This window comes from Meriones unguiculatus, chromosome 11, assembly GCF_030254825.1.
Source record: "Meriones unguiculatus strain TT.TT164.6M chromosome 11, Bangor_MerUng_6.1, whole genome shotgun sequence".
NCBI lineage: Eukaryota > Metazoa > Chordata > Mammalia > Rodentia > Muridae > Meriones > Meriones unguiculatus.
In genome coordinates, this window is record NC_083359.1 from 1,384,002 (window position 1) to 1,406,029 (window position 22,028).

A 22,028-nucleotide genomic window follows, 5' to 3' on the forward strand; every position below is an offset into this window, starting at 1 on the left:
ACTGAGCCATAGCTATGGTCCTAATGAGTATGAAATCTGGAGCAACAGAAATGACATTTAAAAAAGACTGATGACATTAAAAAGACTTACAAGCATGGACCACAAGATGCCAAGTCTAACTGTAATGAAGAGAGAACAAAAGTTTGTAAAACTGGAAGGGCCTGCTGTGTGTTCTTGTGGAATGGATACAATTTACCCTTGTTCATTCAAATGCTGGTACCTCTACCCCACTATCTGGTTTCAATCTGGACACTGCATTGTGATGCTTATTCTAAACATCACCGGTCTCAAGTTTGTGTAAACATGCCACCACTTGCTCCCTGTATTGTCAATAAAACAACCAGCCAATGCTGTGCAATGGAGAAAATAGGATGGGACATCCTGGTCCAGAGGGGAGGAGAAAGAAGTGAGTGGGAGGAGCTGGAGAGCAGAGATCAGTAGGAGAGGACCTGGAACCAGGAGAGATGAACAGGACCTAAGATATGACTGAAAGCAAGTATAATGTGGGAAATTTGAATGGGAGGAAGCTATGCGGGCTTGGAGGTTTAGGATGGAGTAATCATTGCCCAGCATTGTGCTCTAGGTTAACTAAATGCATCCTCGTCTCTGTGTGGTGATTTGGGCATACAGCTGGTTCAAGAATAACCACTGTTTAACTCAAAGATCAATATTAATAACCCACAACAAGGGCCATCCAAATGGGAAAAGAGGGGCATTAATTTTGATCTCAAAGGGATAGAAGTAGTTCCTTTACTAAAGAGGGACTGTCAGACTGCACAGTGGTGGATGGACAGGAGAATTTCAATAGAGGAAGGCAAGCATTCCACATGAAGGACCAGCATGTGAGGTGGACAGCTTGGCACAAGAGAAAGACCAATATGGCCATTAGGAGACTCTTTCTGGCCCAGAGAGATAGATCAGTGGGTAAAGGCACTTGCCACCAAGCCCAAAGACCTAAGTTCGATTGCCAGGTCCCACAAGATGAGAGGAAAAACCAGTCCTCTGACCTCCACATGTATGCCTCATGCCAAGATGTGTGTGTGTTATTTTAAATGACAAGCCAGAGTTATTTGTGAAGTGGGACCTTCAATTCAAAAAAATGTTCCCGCCAGTGCATTTTCCTGTGGACAAACTTGTGGGATATTTTATGAATTAACTGATGTAAAAAGGGCCCAATCCACTGTGGACTGTGTCACCCCTGGGAAGGTAGTCCTGGGTGTGTAAGAAAGCAGGCGGAACAATCCATGAGGAGCAAGCCAGGAGCCACATTCCTCCACAGCCTCTGCATGAGTTCCAGGTACCCAGTTCCTGCCCTGAGCTATGGATGTAACATGGCTTGTGTTGGTCCCAGGTGTGGGACGTGGGGCTGATTCAGATGGTCACAGCAGCAGACTGTGTGCCTCATGCGAGCTCTGAGAGAGGCTCTTTCCCAGCTGCAGAGAGTTTCAATCTGAGGACTCTGGAGAGAGACTAAATGCCAGAGCCCAGAGAGTGGAGCTGAGAGAATGAACAAGGCTGCTGCTTCCCCCTGCGGCTCCTGGTTGCTGTTGTGAGACAAGAAGTTGGAGATCTGCTGAACCGAGGATTGCACTGGCTCCAAGGAACCCGAGGACCCTGGCCAGCAGGAAGCAGCAGAGAGAACTGTGGCCCATATCCCACCAACCCTTTCTCCTCCTACCTGGTGCTGGGGTGTGGGAAGGGACTGGGGTGGAGTAGGGAGAAAGAGATATAAGAAACCTAAATAAAAGAGTTGTTGTTGTTTGTTTTGTTAGGCACTACAACACTGAGTTCCCTCCATGACGGAGTGTGACCTGAAAATTATAAACCAAAACCTGCTTTCTCCCCAAGCTGCTTTCGGTCATGGTGCTTAACCGCAACAATCGATGCACTCTTCAACATACGAGGTAGCTGACGGATGTAGAAATAAACTAAAAATTATGACATTATGTATAAAAGTTTTTTGAAATATTTTGAGATGTGGGCTCTAGAAAGCCTCTCATCTTAGGCTCTCCAACCCAGCACACAGAATAACTAAAGTCATAAATTCACTATACCTCTTCATTTGATAACGGGGCTGAAGATTCTTCTTGAGTTAAAGCACAGACTACTGGGATTTTTACTTCTTCTTCAGTATCTGTTTTTTTGTTATCTTTTCCCTTATTTAGCCTTTGTTGTTCATCCTCCTCCTAAAAAGAAGAAAAAGCATTATTCAGCCACCCAGGTAATCTATATGTGTCATAGTTTTTCCACCAATCAAAACAAGAGCAGAGATCATTACAAGAACTGAAAACCGGACACAAGATTATTTGTTCTGTAATCAGTATAAAAGGCCTCTGATCAAGACAAACCACTTGATTTCTATAAGCACAAAGTAAGAAAATCAGAAAGCAACTTTTTTTTTTTTTTGAGAAAGGGTGTTGTGGCTGCAACATGGTTTGTGTTGGTCCCAGGTGTGGGACGTGGGGCTGATTCAGATGGTCACAGCAGCAGACTGTGTGCCTCATGCGAGCTCTGAGAGAGGCTCTTTCCCAGCTGCAGAGAGTTTCAATCTGAGGACTCTGGAGAGAGACTAAATGCCAGAGCCCAGAGAGTGGAGCTGAGAGAACGAACAAGGCTGCTGCTTCCCCCTGCGGCTCCTGGTTGCTGTTGTGAGACGAGAAGTTGGAGATCTGCTGAACCGAGGATTGCACTGGCTCCAAGGAACCCGAGGACCCTGGCCAGCAGGAAGCAGCAGAGAGAACTGCGGCCCATATCCCACCAACCCTTTCTCCTCCTACCTGGTGCTGGGGTGTGGGAAGGGACTGGGGTGGAGTAGGGAGAAAGAGATATAAAAGAGATTTTTAAAAGTACAACAACAAAAGGGTTTCTCTGTGTAGCCTTGGCTGTCTTGGACTTGCTCTGTAGACCCCGCTGGCCTCAAACTCACATCAATCCACCTGCCTCTGCCTCTAAGAGTGCTGGGAGTAAAGGCATGTGCCACAGCACCAAGTCAAAAATAACTTTAAGAAAGCACACTATACAAAAAGTAAGGCAAACAAAAGAAAAGCTATTCCCTGCTCCAGATACTCCAAAGCAAAGAACCCACACAGAACAATTCTATCTTACTACGGAAGACAGGAATAGGTATTCTGACGTCACTCCCATTGAAAACATGGACAAATCCTGGTACTAACAATGGGAGCTGCAATCCCAGTAACCCGGAGGCTGAGGGAGGGGCACAAGTTCAAGGCCAGGTCAGGCTATATAGCGAGACCCTATCTCATAAAACTAAAACAAAAGAGAGTAAGACGGGAAGAAAGGGGAGGGAAAGATAAAAAATACAAAAGGCTGATCAGAGACCTGTAATGATTCCCACAGTAAAGGTGAATCTACTTTGGCTGTAGAAGGAGGAACAAACATTGCACACAGTCCACACAGAATTCTGCAGAGAAAAGCACAACTGGCTTCACTGAAGGAAGCCAGCAAAGGGAACCCAAAGAACGTAACTGCTAGAGCTGAACCTTGAAAGACAGCAAGATGAGTTTGGCCGCTGAGTTAGAGAGGAGCACTTAGCACAGAGGTCCAGAAAAGCAAAGGGCTGACGAGACTGACAGCTCATCCTGCTGTCAAACAGCTGTTTTGTGACACTTCACTATCACTTACTTGTGATGTTGGGAGTCAAGGCCTTGCTACTGCTAGGCAGATGCTGCCCAACTGTACAACGTCTCTAACCCTTGGTCATTTTATTCTTTTTTTTAAATACATATGTGCATTCCAGCCAACTTGAAGAAAATAGAAAAGATAGTCCTTAAAAAAAAATCTACCATTCCAGGAAAAACATGGAAGGGCAAGCAGCTTACAGCAAATGAGCAAAATGTTTGCCCTGACTGAGATCTCGGGCAGGTGCTGTGTCCCACAGGCCTCATGTGAGATGGGGATGGTGGTTAACAGTATCTACTCTGCTGGGACTACCCAGATGTGGTGGTGTGTGCTAGTGGTCGTGGCCACTTGGGGGACAGATGGTCGGGAGGGTCACGGGCTCAGGAGTTCAAGGCCAGCCTGGGCAACACAGGGAGCCGGTGATTTTATTCTTAATGTCACTTTGAGAAAACAGTCACAAAGCATCTTGTTCCAGCTTCCGTTATCCTCCAGCATACAATACAATACAGCGGGGAGCACTCTATTAACAATAGGATCCAGCAGGGAGCACTCCTATTAACAATAGGATCCAGCAGGGAGCACTCCTATACAAAGGTACCTGAGAAATGGCTCAGCCTCTCAGGCCTCTTGCTGTTGCGGAGTACCTAAGCTTGGTTCCAACACCCACATCAGGAAGTTCACAACCTATAACTCCAAGGGATCTGACGGCCCCTGCGCCAAAGTGCACTAAAGTGAACAACCCCCCTCCCCCCACACAAACACATACGATTAGAAAGAAAAAATAAGAAGCTATTCACCTGATCTCTCTTCTTGAGCTCCTCAACCTGCCGGAGCTGCTCAGAAGTGAGCACAGCCTCCATGCGCTGCATGTCCCTCATGAGCAGACGCTGAGACTCCAGGAACTGGTCGTTGGCCTTCTGCCACGTGTGTTTCAGCTGGTTGTGTTGCTGCCGCTCTTGCTCCAAGAGATGGCAAACTGTGCGGGAGCCCCAGTCAAAGCGCGGCATTTTAACACAGGCAGCGTCTGCCAGCCTTCCGGTCCGTGGGCTTGCCTCATGACCCACCCCAACAAGCAACCTAACCTGCATGCAACCGGCCCATAGCACCCTAGAGCAGTCACCCCAACTACGCCCGTAACAACGGACAAACAACCTCTGTGATTCCTAAGTTTTAGAAAACCCAAATTAAAAAATTTTTTTAAATGTTAGGCTTTCTTTACTGCAGAACTTAGAGCTTAAGGGTTTAATTGTCTCCATGTTCTCTGGGGGACCGAAACATGATAACCCAAATGCAAACTTATTACTGAGCAAACATACTGTTTTGAAAGCCTTCAAAGGCTCCCTTACAACTCATCTGAGAAAGCCAGACCTCTCTGTTTAAAGTCTCTGTGACCTGGCCACGTCCACCATCCTGTACCACCCTTTGTCCAGTGTCTCCTGCAAACTCATTTGCTGAACTAGCAGGAAGGGTGGGAGATGGGGGAACGAGACTGATTCACTATGCAGCCAAGAGCGTCTCCATGTGCAGTCACACCTGATGAACCACTTTGCTTACACTCTCTCGACTGCATCCACAGCTCTGTGTTCCGTGTGTGCGCCAGCACTTCAAAAACACTTCAAAAAACACTGAAAACTTGACTTCAGAAAGCAACAACAGCAAAAATATATATATATATATATATATATATATATATATATATATATATTAAAAGTAAATTTTAAAGCCAAGTGTGATAGCACATGCCTGTAATCCCAGCACTTGGGAGGCAGAGGCAGATGGATCTCTGTGAGTTTGAGGCCAGCCTGGGCTACAAAGTGTGTCCAGGACAGCCAGGGCTACATAGAGAAACCCTTTCAAAAAAACCAACAACAACAATAATGAATAATAATAAAACTTTAAACCAACACTTGAGCGTGACTTCTTTCAGCTGGTTATAGTAGCCTAGCTAATAGGGAGATTGAGAGTTCAAGAACAGCCTGGCAACCTCTGCCTCCAAAACTGGTTTTTAATGTGCTCGCACTTGTTTCTTTGGTTTTTCAAGACATGGTTTCTCTGCCTGCCTCTGCCTCCAAGTGCTGGGATTAAAGGTGTGTGCCACCACAGCCTGACTAAAAAATTACTTTTTTTACTTCCTCATTTTAATGGATCTTTTGATACTTGTTTCATATATATTAGGAAGGTTTGATAATCTCAATGATGTAAGCTATTTTCGGAAGGGTTGAAACACTAATTTTAAATTAACTTTAATCAAACTAAAACATCTCCTTCTTTTGCCCACCCACTGACAGTACAGATGTCTCTGACTCCAAAAGCACACCTGTCCCTAAGGGTCAGGGCTGCTCAGGGGTCAGTATGTTCTCAAACGTTTTTGGTAGCGATTCTTTAGGCACCTGTCACTGCAGTCTCCGGCTATCTGGGAAGGAGGGCCAGCTCATACAGTCCTAGATTGTTCCCTCCTGTTCTCCACAGCACTGAAGTACTCGCTGTAAAATTCTACCACCACAGACCAAATCCTGTATACGAAAGTACGTTCTAATAAAATTTCAAATAGATTTTATCTATCTGTATAAGAAAATAGTAAGAGGAGGCTGAGGATATAGTTTAGAAGTGTTTGCCTCTTTAACTCTTTTTTTAAAGTTACAACTTTATTTTCACTATCCCCTAGCTGAATTTCAGTATTTCCTTCTACTGTACTATTATGAAATGTAGACCAACAGAAATCACAACTGTTTTCCTATTTTGGGCTGTTGCTACAGATGTCTTTGGGGGCACAGGGGAACAGGGTCTCTATCCTGCATGAGGTTCCAGCTGACAGGTGGCAACTGAAGGCGACCTTGGACTTCTGGCTCTCCTGCCTTTAGACCCTGTGTTTGGCTTACAGGCGTGTGTTGCCAGTCTTAGCCCTATTCACCTACGTACATCATGACCTCAATTACAGCTGCTAAATATGTTCCTACACCTTTCTATTTGACATGTCAAAAAAGCAGCATTTATCACTGTGTATCTCAACTATTCAGTTTTGTAATACTCTCTTTTTCTTTTGTTTTGTTTTGTTTGCTTCCTTTTTTGTTTTTTAAGAGAGGCTCAGAGTTTGAAAGAGAATAAGACTTACAGGGGAGTTCATTTATAAAGAGGAAGGGAAGGGGGAAATGATGCAATTATATTATGATCTCAAAAAATAAAAAATAAGGGGACTGGAGAGATGGCTCAGGGGTTAAGAGCACTGGTCTGCTCTTCCAGAGGTCCTGAGTTCAATTCCCAGCACCCACATGGTGTCTCATAAACATCTATAATGAAATCTGGCATGCAGGCAGAATACTGTATATGTAATATGTAAATAAAATAAAATTTTTTTAAAGATAAAAATTTCAAAGTATTTTATTTTACATTTTCAATTATGTATATAAGGGTATGACATATGCACATGAGCTGCGGTGCCTGCAGCAGTGTGAAGGAAGCACTTGGAGACCCTGGGGCAGGAGCTGTAGGCAATAGAGTTGCCCAGGAAATCTCTGCAGAACCAGTAGCGCTCCTAAATGCTGACCCACCTCTCCAACTCGGGTTTAATTTTTTTGGTTTCTTTGCTTTCGTTTTTTGAGGCAGAAACACTTAGCCAAGCTGGTCTCAAACCAAATCAAATGATGATTCCTCTACGTAAGCTTCTCAAGTGTCAGGATTATAGGTGTAAGTCACACAGCCAAGCCCGGTTACTTTAAGTTAGTTTTTTGTTTGTTTGTGGAAATACAGAGCTCACTTGTACATCACACTGCTACTTCATTAGCGAAATCAAAACTGTCCCTTAGAAATCAGTATACTACATGAGACCCTCTTTACCTAACTCCCACTTTTACTAATTCACTTCCCTCTAAATGACTATGCAGACTAAAGTACTTGAGGCAGAAAATGTCTAACTTCACTGCTTTTCTGCCCAGGGTTCATACCCTGTAAAGCTAGGACTGGTAGTGGTGGAAGGAGAGGTTACTAACGATCCAAACTCCTTTAGCAGCTTTCACAAGGGCTTTCAAACTGACTATGAAGCTCAAACTGAACCACCAGCATGCTGCATGGGTGGTTTAGGACGTGCTGCTGCTGTTAATCAACTGTGAAAGGAACTTTTACTCCCCTGCTTCAGTTTTCTCTCAGGGGAATACTGCCTCCCTCTGCTGACCTAGGCCTAGTGCTGAGAGCAGTCTCCACACAATCTGACCTAGGCCTACTGCTGAAAGCAGTCTCCACACAATCTGACCTAGGCCTAGTGCTGAGAGCAGTCTCCACACAATCTGACCTAGGCCTAGTGCTGAGAGCAGTCTCCACACAATCTGACCTAGGCCTAGTGCTGAGAGCAGTCTCCACACAATCTGACCTAGGCCTAGTGCTGAGAGCAGTCTCCACACAATCTGACCTAGGCCTAGTGCTGAGAGCAGTCTCCACACAATCTGACCTAGGCCTAGTGCTGAGAGCAGTCTCCACACAATCTGACCTAGGCCTAGTGCTGAAAGCAGTCTCCACACAATCTGACCTAGGCCTAGTGCTGAAAGCAGTCTCCACACAATCTGACCTAGGCCTAGTGCTGAGAGCAGTCTCCACACAATCTAACCTACCTCTGCTGACCTAGGCCTAGTGCTGAGAGCAGTCTCCATACAATCTGACCTAGGCCTAGTGCTGAAAGCAGCCTCCATACAATCTGACCTAGGCCTAGTGCTGACAGCAGTCTCCATACAATCTGACCTAGGCCTAGTGCTGAGAGCAGCCTCCATACAATCTGACCTAGGCCTAGTGCTGAAAGCAGCCTCCATACAATCTGACCTAGGCCTAGTGCTGAAAGCAGTCTCCACACAATCTGACCTAGGCCTAGTGCTGAGAGCAGTCTCCACACAATCTGACCTAGGCCTAGTGCTGAGAGCAGTTTCCATACCATCTGACCTAGGCCTAGTGCTGAAAGCAGTCTCCACACAATCTGACCTACCTCTGCTGACCTAGGCCTAGTGCTGAGAGCAGTCTCCATACAATCTGACCTAGGCCTAGTGCTGAGAGCAGTCTCCATACAATCTGACCTAGGCCTAGTGCTGAGAGCAGTCTCCACACAATCTGACCTAGGCCTAGTGCTGAAAGCAGTCTCCACACAATCTGACCTACCTCTGCTGACCTAGGCCTAGTGCTGAGAGCAGTCTCCATACAATCTGACCTAGGCCTAGTGCTGAAAGCAGTCTCCACACAATCTGACCTAGGCCTAGTGCTGAGAGCAGTCTCCACACAATCTGACCTACCTCTGCTGACCTAGGCCTAGTGCTGAGAGCAGTCTCCATACAATCTGACCTAGGCCTAGTGCTGAAAGCAGTCTCCACACAATCTGACCTAGGCCTAGTGCTGAGAGCAGTCTCCATACAATCTGACCTAGGCCTAGTGCTGAAAGCAGTCTCCACACAATCTGACCTACCTCTGCTGACCTAGGCCTAGTGCTGAGAGCAGTCTCCATACAATCTGACCTAGGCCTAGTGCTGAGAGCAGTCTCCATACAATCTGACCTAGGCCTAGTGCTGAAAGCAGTCTCCATACAATCTGACCTAGGCCTAGTGCTGAGAGCAGTCTCCACACAATCTGACCTAGGCCTAGTGCTGAAAGCAGTCTCCATACAATCTGACCTAGGCCCAGACCGTTTTCTGCCTCTGCGACTTCCTGCTGAATGAGCTCACCCTTTCTTGTTCCTACTGAACTCTGGGCTGGCTGGTTCAACTCAGCTGTTCTGGCTCACTCTCCTCTCCCAGCTGCCCTAGTCAACCTGGCTTCTCTCTCAGACCCGGAGTTGCTCTGCTTGGCCTCAAATTATCACCAGCAATCTGCTGGGTCCTTCTCATTCTCTGGTTCATTCAGTCTGCACCTGAGCTCTCTCTCTGCAACCTGTCTCTCTATTCCTGTCCCAGTAAAACAGCTCTCTCTCTCTTTCTTTCTCTTTCGCTCCCTCTCTCTCTCTCTCTCTCTCTCTCTCTCTCATTGCCCCTTAAGAAGCTTCCCTTTCCTCTCCTCCTGAGAGCTGGGCGTATCCTATTCTGTCAGCCTTTCCCTGATTCATCACTGTTTCTGCCACTCATTTAGACATCACTTTCAAACATGGGTGCTTCCTTCTACAAACTAACTTTCCAAACTTCATTATTTGAGATTAAGGGAGTGCACTACCACACCTGAATCTAAGCTTTTCTTTACCTGAAACCTGCTCTGTACCAGGCTGGCCTTGAACTCGGATCTGCTGGCCTCTGTCTCCTGGATTAAAGGCGTGTTTGTATTCCAGCCAGATCACAGGGACCTAGAAGGTCTTTGTATGTGCTCTCCTGCCAGAGCAGCCATGTTCTGAATCAAAATTCCTCTACCATCAAAACGAATTTCAGTTACATACTTCACTTGGAATAAAGTAAAAATGTACACAACACACATTCGTTTACCTTCATGTAATTCTTTCCTCAGTTTCTCGGCATCTTCCTGTAGGACAGACTTCTGAGTGTTCAGAACAGCCACGTACATCTCCAGGTCCGTCCTACACGACTTCTCGGCCTCCAGGTAGTGATTCAGTTCCTTAACCTGAAAGCACAGGCCTCAGCTCTACAACCCCAGTAGGCCATAAGGTAAACACCAATGGCTGTGCTTTAAACTTCTGAATGATACAAATTAGAAAGCAACAGAATTGACAGGCGCTGGCCATAACTCTCTTAGGTAAAAATTATACATAATTCTTTTATACCGTGATCTTCAAAAGGCTCTTCTAATTTGTATTTACAGAGCAATGCAAGTAAATGCTTGTTTGTCCTCCTTTTCAGCAACACAATTATAATTTGCTTGTTGTGTGCATACAGAAGTGCACATTGGATGCGAACGCACGTATATACATGGACGCACAAAGCACGTGTGTGTGCAAATCACACAACTACAGGTGCTATCCCTTAGGCACCAGCTCCCTGGGGCTCTGTTTTTCAGACAGGGTCTGTCCCTGACCTGGGGCTTCCCTAGTGGGTTAGGGTGGCTAGCCAGCAGGCCCGGGCACCTCAGAGGACCATCTCCCTAGTGCTGGAGTGCGAATACACCCACCACACACAGTTTCCCCTACAGGGTCCATGTGACTTCTTCCCCATCTCTATATGTTATTATAAGTAACTTGTGAGCACAGCATTGTGCCCACTTTTATGACCTTACTGTAAGAAGCTGAGATGCAGAAGGAAAAGATAAATATATTATAAAAATACATTACAGTGAATCTGGAAGTAAGACTTCTCCACATGCAGTGCCCAAAGCATTTGCAAGTTCTAATCTGACTGTGGCTCATAACACCCTCGTAAGGCGAACAGTCGACAGAGCGCCCTCCACCTGCCCCTTCTTTCATTTAGCTCCTACATTCTTTGCACCTCTTCTTCTCAGGTTTACTTTCAAACATTTCTGTTTAGAGATTGTGTGTGTGTGTGCACGCGCGTGTGCTCACATGCAGGTAAAAAACAACACTTCTCCTTTCCACATGGACAGCAGAGACCAAACACAGGCCATCAGGCTTGAAGACAGGCACCTTTATCCGCCATGGGACCTTACAAGCTCATTTAGCACAGGTGAACCCAGGCTCATGCACAAGACAAGCACCAGCACCTGTTTCTCACCTACACCTCCAGTCTCTTTTCAATTTTAATGATTTTTTTTCTAACTTTATGTGCACTAGTGCTCTGTCTGAGGGTGTCAGATCTCCTGAAACTGGAGTTACACATAGTTGTGAGCTGCCATGTGGGTGCTGGGACTTGAACCTGGGTCTTCTGAAAGAGCTACCAGAGCTCTCAACTGCTGAGCCATCTCTCCAGACCCCTAATCTCTTTTCTTTCATTACTGAAGAATTTTCTCAGTGTAGAGCACTTGCCTAGCATACTTCAATGAGGTCCTAGGTTCATTTCTACCACTAAAAACAGACATAAAAGTTTTAACAGCCCATTACTATTTCCACTTTTTTGTTTGTTTGGTTTGGCTTATTTTTACTTTTTGTTTGTTTGTTTGTTTGAGACAGGGTTTCTCTGTGTCCCAGACTAACTTTGTAGACCAGGCTGGCCTTGAACTCACAGCAAAGTGCTGGGATCACAGGCGTGCAGTCAGCTTTTGGTTTGGCTTTTTAAAGGCAGCATCCCATGTAATTCAGGCTGCTACAACTGCACAATGGAACTGACGATGACCTTGAACTTCAGAACCTCTTGCCTTTACTTCCCAGAGGGTTCCTACTGTGAGACATCAGTCAGCATGCTCAGCTTATGCAGTGCTGAGGACCAAACCCACGGCCTAAGCCTGGGTTTAGGCTTGGTTTTAGCATCCCAGGCATGCTGTGTGGACAGCTAACAGAAGGCGCATCCCTCTACAAGATCTTCTAGATGAGGCTCCACGATGAATCAGAGCACTGGATGTCTTCCTGAGGACCCAGGTTGGATTCCCAGCACACAAATGACTGCTCATGACTGTCTATAACTCCAGGGGATCTGACAACCTCACACAGACATGAATGCAGACAGAACCCTAGACATAAAATTTAAAAAAACTGAAAAATAAAAATAAAAGATCTCCTAGAACTAAGACAAGGAAAGGGTCAACTCTAAACAGCTTCTTTTCCTAGGTAAGAAAACTAAGGCTAGGGGGGCTGGAGAGAGGGCTCAGTGATTTAAAAGAACTAAATAATCTTTTAAAGGACCCGGGTTCCATTCCCAGCATGGCAGTTCACAATTGTGTGTAACTCCAAGATATGACACCCTCACACTGACACCCATGCAGGTGAACACCAATGCACAAGAAAGAAAAGAGAGAAAGAGAGAGATAGAGAGAAAACTAAAGCTAGATATGTAGCTCATTTGTCACAGTGCTTGGCCTAAGCCCTGGGTCTGATCTCCAAAGCCACATAAGATAGGCATGAAATACACAGCAAGTTCAAGGCCAGTCCGGGGTACATGAAACCCTATCTTATAAAAATAAACCAATAAAGATGACTCGTTAAGCACAGTGGCTCTTGCCTCTAATCCCAGCACTCAGGGAGGCAGAGGCAGGTGGACCTCTGAGAGTTTGAGGCCAGCCTGGTCTACAAAGCGAGTCCAGGACAGCCAAAGCTACACAGAGAAACCCTGTGTCAGAAGAGAAAGGAAAAGAAAAAAGAAAGAAAGAAAGAAAGAAAGAAAGAAAGAAAGAAAGAAAGAAAGAAAGAAAGAAAGAAAGAAAGAAAGAAAGAGGGGGTGAAATTAAAATTGAGTTTCACTTGGATAAAATGAGTAACTGAACAAAAACCTTCGTTCATGATTAGGCATCACTGTAAAAGGAACTTTTATTCACCTGATCCAATTGTTGTCTGAGAGGATTATTGCCTCCTTCTGCTAACCTAGGCCTAGTCCTGGAAGCTTCTAGCGTCCATACAATCTGACCTAAGCCGAGACCGTTTTCTGCCTCTGCGACTTCCTGCTGAATGAGCTCACCCTTTCTTGTTATAACTGAGCTCTGGGCTGGCCGGTTCAACTCAGCTGTTCTGGCTCACTCTCCTCTCCCAGCTGCCCTAGTCAACCTGGCTTCTCTCTCAGCTCCTGAACTGTTCTGCTTGGCCTGAAACTAACTATAGCAATCTGCTCTAACCTTCCAGCTACTTATTCTCTCGCTCATTCTGTCTTCACCTGTGTTTTCTCTGCAACCTGCCTTTCTATTCCTGTCCCAGTAAAACTGTTTCTCTCTCTCTCTCTCTCACTGACCCTCTGTAGTGTCCCTTTCCTCTCTCTTCCCTTGAGAGTTGCCATATCCTGTTTTGTCAAGTCTTTCCCTGATTCATCACTGTTTCTACCACTCAATTAGACATCACTTTCAAACATGGGTGCTTCCTTCTACAAACTAACTTTCCTTCATTGTTTGGGATCAAAGGTACCCATCACCATGCCTGGACCTAAGCTTTTCTTTACCTGAAACCTGTTCTACACCAGGCTGGCCTTGAACTCAGATCTGCTGGCCTTTGTCTCCTGGATTAAAGGCATGTTTGTATTCCAGCTGGATCACACAAACCTAGAAGATCTTTGGATATGATCTCTCAACAGCTGGTTCACAAAGAAGGTCTTTGGATGTGATCTCTTGCCAGAATGGCCATGTTCTGAATTAAAATTCAACTTCCCCCTTTTACACATCATCACTGAGGGTTTAAATAATCAAAGGCAAATTACCACAGAGTAGGTTTGTTTTCGTTTTGTTTTTCTGAATTTAAAAGAAATCAGATTCTTAAGGTGCATGACTAAACGATCTCCCACCACTGCTTCTTGAGCGATCCTAACTTTGGCCCTGGCACTGGGGCAGATGGAGAAGAGCAGCTCACAACCTTTGAGGCCTCCAGCTCTTTAATCTTGTCTTCGGCATCTGTCAGTTTATCTTTCAAAGCTGCAATTTCCTTCTCCATGGGCATCACGACAGAACGAAGCTTTTCAGCATCCTCTTGGGCCTATGATTAGAAAGAATTACATGCAACAACTTACTAATTGATGGCTTTTCTAAGAAACTTTGGTCTACCCATTTGTTAAAAGTTAGTATAACAACTGTAACACATACTTTATTAGCATTCATAAAATAACAATTCTTATTTTCTTCAAATTTTTTCTTTGAATTTTTGTTAGCATGCATTTATTATATTTATAAAATAATGGATTTCAAAAATACATTTCATTCCAGTTTATCATGTACTTGAGCGTACGAACACCAGCCACCACTCCGTTTCATTCTCCTCACTCATTTGCCCTCCTCCTTTATCCACACAGTCCCTCCTTGTCTTTTATGAAAACACATACACCCAAAATTCCACATGAGATGAGGTAGTGCAGTATTTATTTGCCTCTTTCTGAGTACAGCTTGTTTGGTTGGTGATATTTGGGCCTACATTCAGCAAATAACGTGTATTCTTCTACACAGAGAATAAAGTTCAGCTGTGAGGGCTAGTGACAAGGCTCGGCACTTTGGAGCACACAGTGCTCTTCCAGAGGACCCAAGCCGAGTTCCTAGCACCCACATTAGGTTGCTGACAACTGCATCTAACTCCAACTCCCAGAGTCGATTCTATTTTTAAATAGATTACTACTGTGAATGACAAGACATAATTATGGTTTTCCCAAATATTTCACTAAGAATTTAACAATAAGTAGAAAAACAGATTCGCTGTAACCTATCTGACTTCTTCACTGAGCACTCAGTTCTAAAAGCTCTCACATCTACAAGGCAGCGTGAAGAGCTGGTGCACCCTCAGGAGGCAGAAGGAGCCTCTGTGGTCGACATATCAAGTCCGTATCAGCCAGAGCCAGAGGGTGATTCCGTCTCAGAAAGCAAAACAACACACACACTTAGTGCCAGCAGTCAGGAGGCAGAGGCAGGTGGGTCTCTGTGAGTCTGAAGCCAGCCTGTTAACAGAGCAAGTTCCAGGCTGTCTACATACTGTGAGGCACAAAATAAAGAAGTAAACAAAAAGAATGAGATCTCAAAAAGCTGAAGTTCCTGTTACTAATGAAAATTAGCTTTTTTTTTAACCTAATGTAAATGAGCCAAACTTACCCTAAATTATTCAGAATAAAGAAATAACATATATGGAGTAGTGTAAAGAGTATTGCCCCTACCCCATCCCCCCAAAATTTAAGGTCTTCAGAGTCACTTCATTTTCTATTCCTTACAAAATCTATTCATTTTTGTGTTGAACCAAATTGTTTGGAAAAGACACATTAGCTTAAAACATCTCCACAGTCAAGGCTTGTTTGGGACGCTTATTGAGGTTTCTCTATAAAGATTAGCAGGTGAAGGAAGAAAGAAAGTATGTATCTTATTTACTAATGCAAAATACCTCATAACTTCCAGTGCTGTGTAGCATATGAACAAACCTTTAAAGAGCCCACTGAAAGCAGCACTAAATACAGCCAGCCAGTGAGAGGGGCCGGCGGGTAAGAGCACAAGCTTGCATTCCTGATGAGCAGAGTTCAAACCCCAGAATGCAGTGGGGAAGAGAACTGACTCCCTAAAGTTTCTCTCTGAGCTCCACATGCATGTCTGAACACACGCGCGCGCACACACACACACACACACACACTAATAATAAACAGAAAGGTCATCAAAATCAAAAGTTGAAAAGCTGTTGTGGCCAAGCCTACAATGTCTGACTGCATGACTAACTGTAGCATGGTGTCCTAGATGGAAGTCTCAGGCAGGAAGGAAAGCGAAAGGGGAGGAAAACTGACACAATTTCAACCTCAAGTATGAAGCTTTGTTAGCAGCAATGAATCGGCATTAGCTGATAACACAACATATGGTAACATATGGGCATGGAGCGCGCTGAAAGGGGACAGTGTTCACAGTAAGACTCTGGGCTGGAGAGTGGCTCCGAGGTGAAGAGCGTGCACTGCCGCAGAGGCCCTGGCAGGTCCTGGCAGGTCCACCAGGCAGCTCACACCGCCGTAACTAGCCTCTCCGCTCGGCCTCCACCAGGCAGCTCACACCGCCGTAACTAGCCTCTCCGCTCGGGCTCCACCAAGCAGCTCACACCGCCGTAACTAGCCTCTCCGCTCGGGCTCCTGTGCGCACCTGCATTCACATCTACAATTTACATACAAACGATGAACAAAATTTTACAAACTTTTCTCAAAAAGAAGATAAAGTGGATGGAGAAAAGGAATGGGAACGGGGGGGTGGAAATAAATGTGACCACGATACACCGTACACATGAGTGAACCTGTCAAAGACTAAATATAAAAATTTGTAAAGATGTTTTTGGTTTCTCAAGACACGGTTTCCAGACAACCTTAGCTGTCCTGGAACTCACTCTGTAGACCAGGCTGACATAGAACTCACAGGCCTTCAGACAACCTTCTTAAACCCACCTGCCTCTGCCTCCACCTCCCCGAGTGCTGGGATTAAATGTGTGCACCACCACCACCACCACCCAGCTCAAAGATAAATCTCTAAAAAAAACAAACACAAATAACCCATCTCCAAGACACTCTAGTGCCAACAGTGGCACAAATGTTGGGAAAGAACTTACTATTTTCTGCAAAGTGACTCTTGCTGACATACTACTGCACCCATAGGACAGTGCAGCACAACACCCTCAGAGAAGCTTCCTTCAGTAGAGGACCATTTACAGAGACCCACAACTGAGCAATGTGCAGACAGTGAGAGGCTCCGGAGCACTCAGCCCTAAATGGGATGTCTTCATCAAACTCTGCCCCTCAAGACTACACAGAAAGGTTTTAGGAGCAAGATATAGTAGCTGACTCTAAAGAAACAGCATCTTCTGCACAGAACATCTTCTGACACACAGGAGAATTCAGAGACTGACAGTCAGCGCACACACACAACCTGCTCAAGTTCAAGTACGACAGAATCCCAGCAGGTAGGAGGGAAAGTGACACAAAGTCCCACCCCTAACCATGATGCTACTTGCAACTGAGAGCTGCTGCAAAAGGATATCACCTTTTTCCAATGGAGTATCACTGGGCAAGTCTATCAGCCACACTCTGAAAGCAGGTCTCATGCCAGGAATAGGTTAACATAAAACAGACTCTATGTTTCTTTTGGTTTGTTTGGTTTTTTGTTGTTTTTTTTTTTTTAATTTTTATTTCATTTTCAGTTTTGGGGTTTTTTGTTTTGTTTTTGAGATAGAAAAAACATGAAGCCAGATGGGGAGGGGAGGGAGGAAGAAGGACTTGAGGATTTGGGGGAGGGAAAAATATTATCAAAATACGGCATAAAGATTTAATTTAAAAAGCAGATTTTTAAAATGGAGGTAGAGAAGATAAAGGAAGACCCCTGACATGCACCTCTAGCATCTCACACACAAAATAAACTTTATAACAATAAAATTTAGTTTAAAAGTTAAAACTTTTTAAAATAGCAAAGATAGTGATTGTGGAAATAATAAATATACATTTGTATAGAGAATAGAGCAAGGATTAGTAGCCAAAGATCATTCCTAACCATTTTAAAAGAAAAGTTAAATTTTAATTGTTTTAATTATCGTGACAATATGTGGGCAAGCTAAATTCACAGACTAAGTTCTATAATCCAGTTACGTAAAGACTATGTAGAGTGTCCTCAGTGACAGTCCGCCGGCCGGCCGGCTCGACACTGACCCCTCACACTGAGCCTGGTGACCTGAGTCAGGAACTGCGTGGTGAAAGAACACAACCAGTCCCCGAAAGCTGGCTTGACATTCAGCCCCACACACTTGCTCTGGCACAACTGTGCACACATCCACATACGAAATAAATAAATAAGGTGGTTTGTTTTCATGTTCTCAATGAGAAAATATCTCTTTCATTTGGCTGCCTGTGTCAAGGCATAATGTGTACCATTTGTCATGGAAACAAAGGTATGCTGAAAAAATATTAACAAGTATTCTAAAATGTTGTTTAGACACAGTAATAGGCAGCACCTCTCAGGTACATGAATCCACTGGGCATCTCTGCCGGACACCGTCCTATGTGCTCAGTGCACAGATAGACTCCATCCTCTGGAGTTGACATTCTAACAAACAGGAAGAAAGCAGTAAGCAAACACAATAGAAGGAGCTGTTTTATCAAGAAATATGCAATGCAAAGAAAATCCTGAAACCAGGTACAGAAACTGCGGAGACCCTGGATGCTTGGGGAAGAGGCAGGTAGGGCACACTCTAAACAGACAGGCAAGAGAAGCTCCCCAGGAGACGATGGCTCACCCGGGAGTGTGGAGAAAGGGGATCGTGCTGTCTAGCCAGCCCTTCAACAGAGAAAGCACAGCGTTCCACTTCCAGTCCTGCGGCTTAAGCACCTGGCTTTCAGACTTGTAACTCTGCAGGTGACTGTATCCCCACATACCTTTTTCATTTCGTCTTCTAAATTCTCCTCCTCTTGGCCTTCAGACAGTCTTCTTCTCAGATCCGCTATTTCCCGCTCCGCAGACTCTCGGTACTGCGCCCACTGTGCTCGCTCCTGCTCCAGCCTCAGGTGAAACTGGTGCTCATAGTCACGGACTGTCTCTACAAAACACCACATATGCCAGGTCTAAGGACTGCCGGGCAAGTATCTGCTTCACTAAAAGGTTTTAAGTTATGGAAAAAGCTTAAGACAAATTCTTAGAAATAAAAAACTGTAGTTCTTATTATGAGCTGAAATAAGGGCTTCAATACCTCATCATCAATCGTCTCAACAGCCCTGCCGTATGCTACTTGACAAGAAAACCTAGACAAACTGGAGCTTTCAATACATCTAAGACCCACTCCCAAATCCATGTTATTTGACACCACACCATGGCTCCCAAAACAAACTCAACATTTCATTGTAAAAAACAGGTAAGGAGATACATGATTTCTGGGATAGTTTTACTAGAAGCTAAGATTCTAAACTAAGACATATTTTATAAAGTCTTTACGAAATAATTTCCTCCTTGTAATACAGTCTTACATCACCTAACAGGCACTACTGGAGGTCCATTAAATTATACTCTTTTTTTTAAGGTTTATTTTTATTTTACATGCATGTTTTCAGTGTTGCCTGCACATACATATTGCACTATGTGTGTACCTGTTCCCTGCAGGTGTGAGAAGGGGGTGCCAGAGCCCCTGGAACTACAGTTACAGGGAGTTGGGAGCTGTGGGTGGGTGCTGGGAACTCAACACAGGTCCTCCTCAAGAGCAACAAGGGCTCCTAACCACTGAGCCACCTCTCCAGCCCCAATTTATTCCTTCTTCATTACTAACAAGACAACCTCTGTCTGAGAATTTACAGTGCTCAATACAACACTTCACTTTCCGGCTGAGTGAGCAGCTTAGTGGATCACTTGCCTCAATGCAGAAAACTAAACACAGAGACTTAAAGCCATAAATTCCAATTTCCTGACAGTTAAAGGTGACCACAGACATGGTCAACAAAGTCTAAGAAAGATATACAGTATAAACATTTCTACAGAAATTTTCCTTTCGTAACGGAGGCTGAAAGAGCCATTGTTCAGACAAAAAGCAAAGATGAAGTTTTAAAGAACGTGTTAACTGTACAGAAGCAGACAGCTAGAAAAGTCTAGGATATGGGTAGGGTAACAGACCTGTTAGGACAACCCCTAGCTTACCTACAGACAGACGTGATCCCTATGAGAAATTAACTCCGTATAGACAAAGCAATATAGTCAGACTTACTACCTGAGATTAGAGTAACCCTCAGTGAGAGCTACAGACTCAGAAACAGAGGTAGCCTTGATTGCTTCCTCTCAAAAAAGACTATGTTTTTAAAAACTGGGACACAGACACAAAGACTGCATGGATAGAGCCGTTACCATTAGTTCACATGTGTAAATAGTGGCTAATTCCAAGATCCCAAAGATTAGGGTAACACCTTCCTTCATTTTGTCATCATTCTCAGAAATGAAGGAAGTCATGAAGGATTTGAGGTGAAGGGAAAGAAGCTAGACACACAATCACACTTCCTTCAGACTAAGGGTCACAAGTTGGACACACCATAAAGCCCATTTTAGCCTTAAGGACATTCCTGCCCATCGAGCAAAGAGTTCACATACAAATATACATTTACTCAAGAATCTAAACAAATAAAAATCCAGGCTTAAAGCCTGCTATGAATCTTAAAGTAACTACAATCCTCACTTAACACTCTCTCTCTCTTCTTCACTATTAGATCCGTCAGAGACACTGGCAGTGCGCCCATTACAACGCCTCTGCTTTCCGTTCCATTTGACAGAGGTAACAGTACCTAAAGTCACACATAAACACAAAATTCTTTCTTTCCTTTCTTTCTTTCTTTCTTTCTTTCTTTCTTTCTTTCTTTCTTTCTTTCGGGGGTGGGGGGGTTTCAAGACAGGTTTCTCTGTGCAGCCCTGGCTGTCCTGGGATTCACTCCATAGACCAGGCTGACTTTAGACTCACAGAGATCCACCTGCCTCTGCCTCCCAAGTGCTGGGACTAAAGGTGTGCACCAGCACTGCCTGATGCATTAAAATGCATTGTGGCCATCTGAAAATGGCGTTACGCATCAGAATCTGTTGATCTCAGAAAGTCTAAACCTGACCTTTGTCTTTACCTTTCATTACAGCCTGAAGTGAAGCAACTTCTTCTCTCCACTGCCTTTTAACTTCATCTATAGCTTCTTGCTTAGTATTTTCAGAGACTGTAGCAATGGCCTTAATATTCTCCATCTCTGCCTGAGCCTCCCACAGCTGTGTTCGAAGGTGACCCAAATCATCCTGTGCAGCTTGCAATACTGCATTTTGCCTCTTCAGATCCTCTGGGAAAAAAGTAAAAGATTTTCCATTAATGTGTGGTTCACTTTATCAGACCCCCAAAAAAATGAAGAATTTGAATTTTAAAATGCTATACAGATTATGAAGGCATTTTGATACCTATATAAAGTATAACGAGTCTCAGAAACAAAGCATTTACACTAATAATATACTGGGGAAGGTCACAGCCTGCTGCTGTATTCAGGCTTTCACCACTCTCACTTATTCTCGTGTATGCGGGTTTTAACTACACGTTGATCTGTGCACACATGTGCCCTTGAGTGCCAGAAGAGTGCAGCAGATTCCCAAGACTGTTGTCACACACTGTTAGCTGGCATGTAGGTGCTGGGAACTGAAGCGGGTCCTTCGGAAGAACACCCCGGGCTCTTTACCACTGAGCTAGCTCTCCACCCCAATAATCAAGTTGTTTACCTACTCAGGTGTAACTACCCAAATTTATAAACTGGAGATGAAGCTGGCCACTTTCCAGGGCTGTTGCAATGACAGAATAATACACTGTGAATGTCTCCAAGTACGGTAACTTTCCAGAGTAAGCCTTCAAGACACTCTTAACAGAAGAGCCACGCCACACAGCGATTAGAGTCGACAAAGCTATGATTACTTGCTTAGTCACCTTTTTGTTTTTTGCTTTTTGAGACAGGGTTTCTCCGTGTAATAGCCCTGGCTGTCCTGGACTTCCCTGCAGTCCAGGCTGGTCTCAAACTCACAGAGATCTGCCCGCCTGGGATTAAAGTCACGTGTCACCACACGCAGCGCTAGTCACTCTTTATAATCTCTTAAATATTAAGTAGTTGAGATCACACGGATACCACACGCCTTAAGCAGAGATAGGGCATAGGTTTGGCCCCGACGTCTGAAAAAGATGGGAATGTAGTTTAGGGTGCAGCACTTGCCCAGCCTGCACAAGGCCCTGGTCCCTAGCCCTAACAAAACTAAGGGACAGATCTATTTTCTCTTACTGTCAACGCCCACTCTTCTCTCCATTCAAAAAAACAAAAACCTGGCCTCCATCAACATAAAAGGGTTCAACTTTTAAGCCTACACTTCCTTATTTGCAGGAAGTGCGATATGTTCCATATCCTGACCAGTAACCACAATTCCCTTAGATTTCC

General features: G+C 44.5%; 1 protein-coding gene across 4 annotated transcripts in view; it reads right to left on the reverse strand.

Moving 5' to 3' along the window:
• The window catches only part of Rabep1 (rabaptin, RAB GTPase binding effector protein 1), an 80,274-nt gene that overhangs the window by 23,306 nt on the left and 34,940 nt on the right, over positions 1-22,028 (reverse strand). For 3 of the 4 annotated variants that reach the window (XM_021661328.2, XM_060363374.1, XM_021661329.2), the window contains exons 3-8: positions 20,697-20,900; positions 18,489-18,649; positions 13,985-14,104; positions 10,077-10,212; positions 4,437-4,615; positions 2,055-2,186 (exon numbers count right to left, since the gene is read on the reverse strand). In XM_021661328.2, the coding sequence (XP_021517003.1) occupies positions 2,055-2,186; positions 4,437-4,615; positions 10,077-10,212; positions 13,985-14,104; positions 18,489-18,649; positions 20,697-20,900 (932 nt within the window). The remainder of the gene's footprint in view (positions 1-2,054; positions 2,187-4,436; positions 4,616-10,076; positions 10,213-13,984; positions 14,105-18,488; positions 18,650-20,696; positions 20,901-22,028) is intronic. The other variant, XM_060363373.1, reaches the window with a different exon arrangement.